Source organism: Cicer arietinum, chromosome 4 (genome assembly GCF_000331145.2).
Source record: "Cicer arietinum cultivar CDC Frontier isolate Library 1 chromosome 4, Cicar.CDCFrontier_v2.0, whole genome shotgun sequence".
Classification (NCBI taxonomy): Eukaryota; Viridiplantae; Streptophyta; class Magnoliopsida; order Fabales; family Fabaceae; genus Cicer; species Cicer arietinum.
The window spans coordinates 14,590,297-14,596,330 of record NC_021163.2 but is presented as its reverse complement, the minus strand read 5'-3'; the positions used below and the strand labels follow the sequence as shown (position 1 = coordinate 14,596,330).

Genomic DNA, 6,034 nt, shown 5'->3' with positions numbered 1-6,034 from the left:
AGACAACTGTCAACTTCCTTGGGATGTGCTTGGTATCATTTTGAGAAGACTTGATTTCGATGACCTTTTCCAATTTGCTGGTGTGTGCAAGAATTGGAGGGCATTTCATAAAATTTATTGGACAAGTTTCTTGGCATCCCAAGAACCATTAGTTTTTAAGAAGCTTTTCAATGATAAGAAGTCTTTTTCCTTCATTAGCATAACTGACCAAAAAGTCTATCACTCAAAGACGATCAATTGCTTCAGTGACTTCGCCTATTCTGGGTGTTCTAGCGGATATTTGATCATGACAGAAAGCCGTAATTCATTTATGCTACTAAATCCATTTACAAGAAGAAAAAAGGTAATCAATACCTCAGCCTTTCAAGTTAATTGTTCTGATTTGGCTTACCATGTCTTACTTGCTTTTGGCAAAGACTCGGAGGAATTTGTCTTGGTAGCTTTATGTAAAAATTCTAACAGTTTGCATGTATATCAATCTCAAAATTTTGGTTGGGTTACTTATTCGACTATGGGAAAACCGTGGATGGTTGTTGACTTTGTTGTTTTGCATAATACTATATATGTTGTCACTGACAAGGCCACCATAGGGGTACTCAACTTGAATTCTGCAAATATAAATTTTTTACAACTGAAGGGTACTCCCAGTGTAACTTCTTCCTCACACCTAAGGCTGGTTAGTTGTAATGGACAACTTTTAGTGACTCATTTTAAGTCTGAGGTATTGTTGAATGTGTACAACATAGACTTCTCAACCATGAATTATGTCAAGTTGGAAACTTTGGGCGATGTTGCATTGTTTTATGCTTCGGGGAGAAACTGCTATGCATTGAGCAACCCAGGCAGGTGGGGTTATGAAAGCAATTCTGTGTATGTGATAAATTTTTCATCTATAAAATGTCGGGTGTATTCAAGGGATGATAACACAGATGGACTTCCAGTAACTCCTAGAACAACACCCTACTTGTTGGATTGGTGTTTTCGATATCCACACTTTGAGGTAGATAGTTCTCATGTTGAGTAACATGTTTATTGTACACTGTGTAGCTTGTGATCTCTGTTCTTTGTATTTCTTTTTAGTTTGCCAATAATTTGACTAGACTAGAACAACTTGCCATGGTTTATAGTTTCACTATTAGACAAGTGTTGGGATAAAAACAAATAAATAAATAAATAAATAAATAGAATATTTGAATATAAGTATCAAGAAGTATTCAGCGTGTCTCAGTTTTGGATGTCTTAGACCCCAATATTTTCCCATTTTTGGTGTAGCTAGGCTTCATAGGAATATATAGAGGATCTTGTTATTGGATGCTGGCTATGAATCATGATGATGTGTGTTTTGGGGGACTTCTTGTAATGTAGAAAAATTAACTCTAGCTCCAAATAGTTATACTCCTACCCAACAAAGTCTGAAACTCAAATTTTGAGCCTGAATCTTTAGCTATATTTAGTTTTACGATGGTATTGATAAAATCAGTGATTTACTGACATTTTGTCAATCGCACCAGGAAGCTTTGGACCAAACACCCGCTGAAAAAATCATATATATTTTTTATTTTATTTTAGAAGAGGATAAATTCTATCATAATTAACTCATAAGTATGAAGTTCTATATTGAAATTTGGGACAAGACATCTGACCTATATTGACATTTGTCAGTTGAGTTAGGATTTAAAGACAAATCATTTTGTTTTTATTTTTTATTAACTCTACCCAACGAAATCATAAAATTCAAAACTTGCAATTTCAAAATTTTTAGTATTAACATTTTTTATTTCATAGATTCCCTCCGATGGATTCTATTTGATACATGCCAAATACTAAATTGTAGAAGTCTAGTTCCTTCTCTTAGACTTAATTTCAATGGTAATTTGGACATTCACTTTTTTGATATATTTAAGATATTTATATACTCTACATAAAATTAATTCTGAAACTTTCAAAATCAAGTTTTTGGAGTTTCATAAATTTAAAATTTATGTAATGTATTTTCTGTTTTTGAAATTTAATATCCAAAAATGCTGAATTTTGTGGATTTTTCACCCTAGTTTGTGTTCCGAAAATGTAGGAATATGATTTTTTTTTTTTAAATTTAGGATTTAGTTTGGGTAGAATGTGGATTATGTAGGGACAGACGTAAGGTTAATTTTTCTTTAATATACCGTGGGCGCCCTTAGGCTTTAGCTAGTAGCTTTGGATCTAACAAACTGCTCATTCGTATCATTCATATGATCTGGGATGGTGTAATTGACCTTTCTCCGTTGGAACTTCAATTTGGTTTTTAAAATATTGGTTTCACAATTTCATACTATAAGATTTCGATAAATAACAAAACACTCACTTATAACTACAATATTTACCATTATTATCAGCCAAAGAGATTAAATAAATTTAAAGTCTCATTTAAAAAAGTCCTTATTAAGGTTCTTAATATTAGTTCCTGTATTAAAATAATTTTTTAAAGTTTCAGTTTATTATTTTATTATATTTTGTGAGCTCAAGTGAGAGTTCATGAACTCAATGTTTTATCGATTGAGATTTTCTTCTTGAACAAATTTTTAATTTTTTTTTTTAGAAAACTATCGAAAATAAAATTCTCCAAAATAATCATTTTTTTTTCAAAAATAAATTCAAATCGTTTTTCTCTCTCGAAATATTGAGAAAAAAATCAAAAGATTTTTTTTTTCTTGAAAATTTTGGAATTTTTTCAATTTTTAAATTATATTTTATAAAAAAAACAGAAGTTAATATTTATAAAAATTTTGAGAAAAAAATTTGTGAAAAAAGTTTCAGAAATATAAAAAACTAAACCGAAAGATAAATTTGAGAAAGTAGAACTATAAACCTACTTAATCCACAAAATACTAGAGATTTTTTAACTACGAGGGTTTCATTTTTTGAACTTTTTTTGACTCCTCTAATATATGAATTAGAGGTCAATAATTAGTGGCTTATAAAATTTGACATCCCGATTATTGTAATAGTTTCTATTATCAATTCTTTGAAGTATTGAATCAGTTTACACATCATTTTCTTTAACCATTTTTTTTTTTTGGTATTGATTTCCTTCCTATGTGGAGAAAGACCCAAATATTGAAGCCCATGTGTCTCACTTATTTAAGTGGAGAATGGTCTAATTAGGGTTATAAGAGATAGACTATTTTGATAGAAAATACAACCACCAAAAGAGAAAAGAGAAGAGTAACCCTATTCCCGATTTTATTAAATCAGTCTCAGAAAAACATCAATTGTGCATTCGTTGACCGTTGGATCAAGCTGATGTTTGGACAATAGGTTCGTAACATTCAGGTCTTCGGTTTCAACCGTCTGATCGGCGAAACGACGTCTGGAGGGGGATAAATCGTTCTTGAACATCAGCATGTATTTTGGGTGTTTTTCTTCTTCTTTCTTTTCATTTGTAGGCTTTAATGCTTTGTTATTTTGGCTGGTTGTAGGCACAATTTGTGCATCATTTTGAGACTCTCTTGTAACTTTATTGAATTATAGTGGAGCTATTTCTTTGGTCTGGATAACCCGTGGTTTTTACCATTGCATTGAGGGGTTTTCCACGTTAAAATATCAGTGTTCATTACGTCTTTTATTTTGATTAATTTGCTGCCATATATTTATTGTTGCTCCTCACGGGTTCTTGCAAGTTGAAGGAATTTTATATATGCTGCGTATTACTTGTTATTGTGTTTCTGTATTTATTCCCCATCAGAGTGGGATCAGAGCTCTTGGTTGGAGGGTTATTTGACTTGCTTAAAGGGTGGAGGAAATATGAATATAAAGATGCTATGCTTGAATGATACTAATTACCATTTGTGGAAGGGCAAGAAGAAATATTTGTTATTTGTGAAGAAAATGCATCTTCCTATTTTTACTAAAAAGTCTGTTGATAAATATATGGAAGAATGAGATTTTGAACATCAGCAGTTATGTGATTTTGTTAGGAAATATGTAGAAGATAATGTTTATAATCATATTGCTAATGAGACAAATAATTAGGCCCCAACTCCAAGGCTCCCTTAATTTTTTATTTATTAAACTCCTAATATTAGGCCCCCTATCAAAATAATTTTTTTTAAATTCTGGTCAATTATTTCATGGGGCTTATAGACCCCCAATATTTTGTTAATTTTGAGATTTTTTATTGAAAAAATTTTGAAATTTATTTATTCAAAAAAAATAAAAAAATATTTTTTTTCTCAAAAAATTGTGAGAAAATTAAAAAATAAAAAATTCTAAAAAAAAAATTGTAAATTATTTTTTATAAAAAAAAAATCGGAAATTTTATATAAATAGGCCCACTAAGCCCACAAAATTTTAGGGGCTTTTAGTGTGGGGGATTTGTTTTTTGGGGCCTTTTAAATTATAAATTTTTTTGGCCCCTCCAACATGTGGGTCGGTGCCAATAAGTAGGGGCTTGTCAAATTAACAACTCTAGATAAGATAGAGACTTTGTTTGCCTCTAAATCAGGGAATAATAAATTATTCTTACTGAATAGTTTCATAAGTTTGAAGTATAAGGAGTGAACGTCTATTTCGGACCACTTGAGTGAATTTCAGGGGCTCCTATATCAAATGTCTGGAAAGGGTCTCAAGTTTGATGATGAACTATTGGCACTATTTTTACTATTATCTTTACTAGAGCCTTGGGAGACATTTCGGTTTTCTATAACGAGTTCAACTTCTAATGTTGTTGTTTCTTTGGAAACGGCTAAGGGTGGTGTTTTGAATGAGGAGATGAGAAGGAAGGCACAAGGTTCTTCATCTCAATATGAAGTTCTTGTCACTGAAAATAGGGGATAAATTAGAAAAAAAACCCGAAGGGTGGTAGAGAAAATAGCATAAGCAAGTCTAGATACAAAAATGTGGAGTGTCATTATTGTCATAGAACAGGACACATACAGAAGAATTGTTTTCTGTGGAAAAAGGAGAACAACGACAAGAAGGGTAGGCAGAAACAAAAGGGTTGTGATGATGATAGTGATGGTGATTAGGTTACTACTGCTACTAGTGATGATCTTGTTATTCTCTGTGACTATGAGTCAATTAATCTTGTATCTGATGAGAGCGTATGGGTAATTGATAGTGGTGTTACACTACATGTTACACCGTAGAAGGAATTCTTCACATCTTATACTTCAGCTGACTTTAGAGTTTTGAAGATGGGTAATGGTGGTGTATCTAAGGTAATTGGTGCTAATGATGTATGCTTGCAAACCAACATGGGAATGCAAATGTTGCTTAAAGGAGTCAAACATGCTCCAGATGTTCGCTTCAATTTGATCTCTGTGCATATGTTTGATGAAAGTGGTTTTGATAATCATTTTGCTTCTGGAAAGTGGAAACCCAGTAAAGGTAACTTGGTTGTGGCTAGAGGGGAGAAAATTATTAAACTGTACCGGGCAAAAGCTTTGGTTGCAAAAGACAGTGTGAATGTCGTGGATATGAAATCATCTTTGTGGCACCGAAGTTTTAGCCATATTAGTGAAAAAAAAGGGTTAAATTGCTTAGCTAGAAAGGATGTGCTTCCAAAATTGAAGAATGTAGATTTGGAGAAATGTTATCACTGCATGATTGGTAAACATACTAGAGTATCCTTCAAAAAGCATCCTCCTTCTAGAAATTCATAGTTGCTTCAGTTGGTGCATTTTGACGTATGTGGACCTTTAAAGGTAAATCTTTTAGTGGTGCACTTTACTTTGTTACTTTTATTGATGACTGTTCCAGGAAACTATGAGTTTATATTCTGAAGACAACATACCAAATGTTGAATAAATTCAAACAATTTCATGCTTTGGTTGAGAGGCAGACAAACAAGCTGAAACATGTTCGTACTGACAATGATGGTGAGTATTGCGGACCCTTTGATGTCTATTGCAAACAACAGGGTATAACACATGAAAAGACTCCTCCTAAAACTCCTCAGCTGAATGGTTTAGCAGCGAGGATGAATCGGACACTTGTTGAGAGAGTGAGGTGTATGTTCTTTGAAGCTAAGTTGCCTAAACATTATTGGGGTGAT

General features: G+C 32.4%; 1 protein-coding gene across 1 annotated transcript in view; it reads left to right on the top strand.

The window, feature by feature from the left end:
• Positions 1-1,200, top strand: part of LOC101497850 (uncharacterized) — a 5,028-nt gene extending 3,828 nt beyond the window's left edge. Inside the window, exon 3 of the mRNA XM_004496843.4 lies at positions 3-1,200. Coding sequence (XP_004496900.1) covers positions 3-1,024 — 1,022 coding nt within the window. The 3' untranslated portion in view covers positions 1,025-1,200. The remainder of the gene's footprint in view (positions 1-2) is intronic.
• The last annotated feature ends 4,834 nt before the right edge of the window (positions 1,201-6,034 follow it).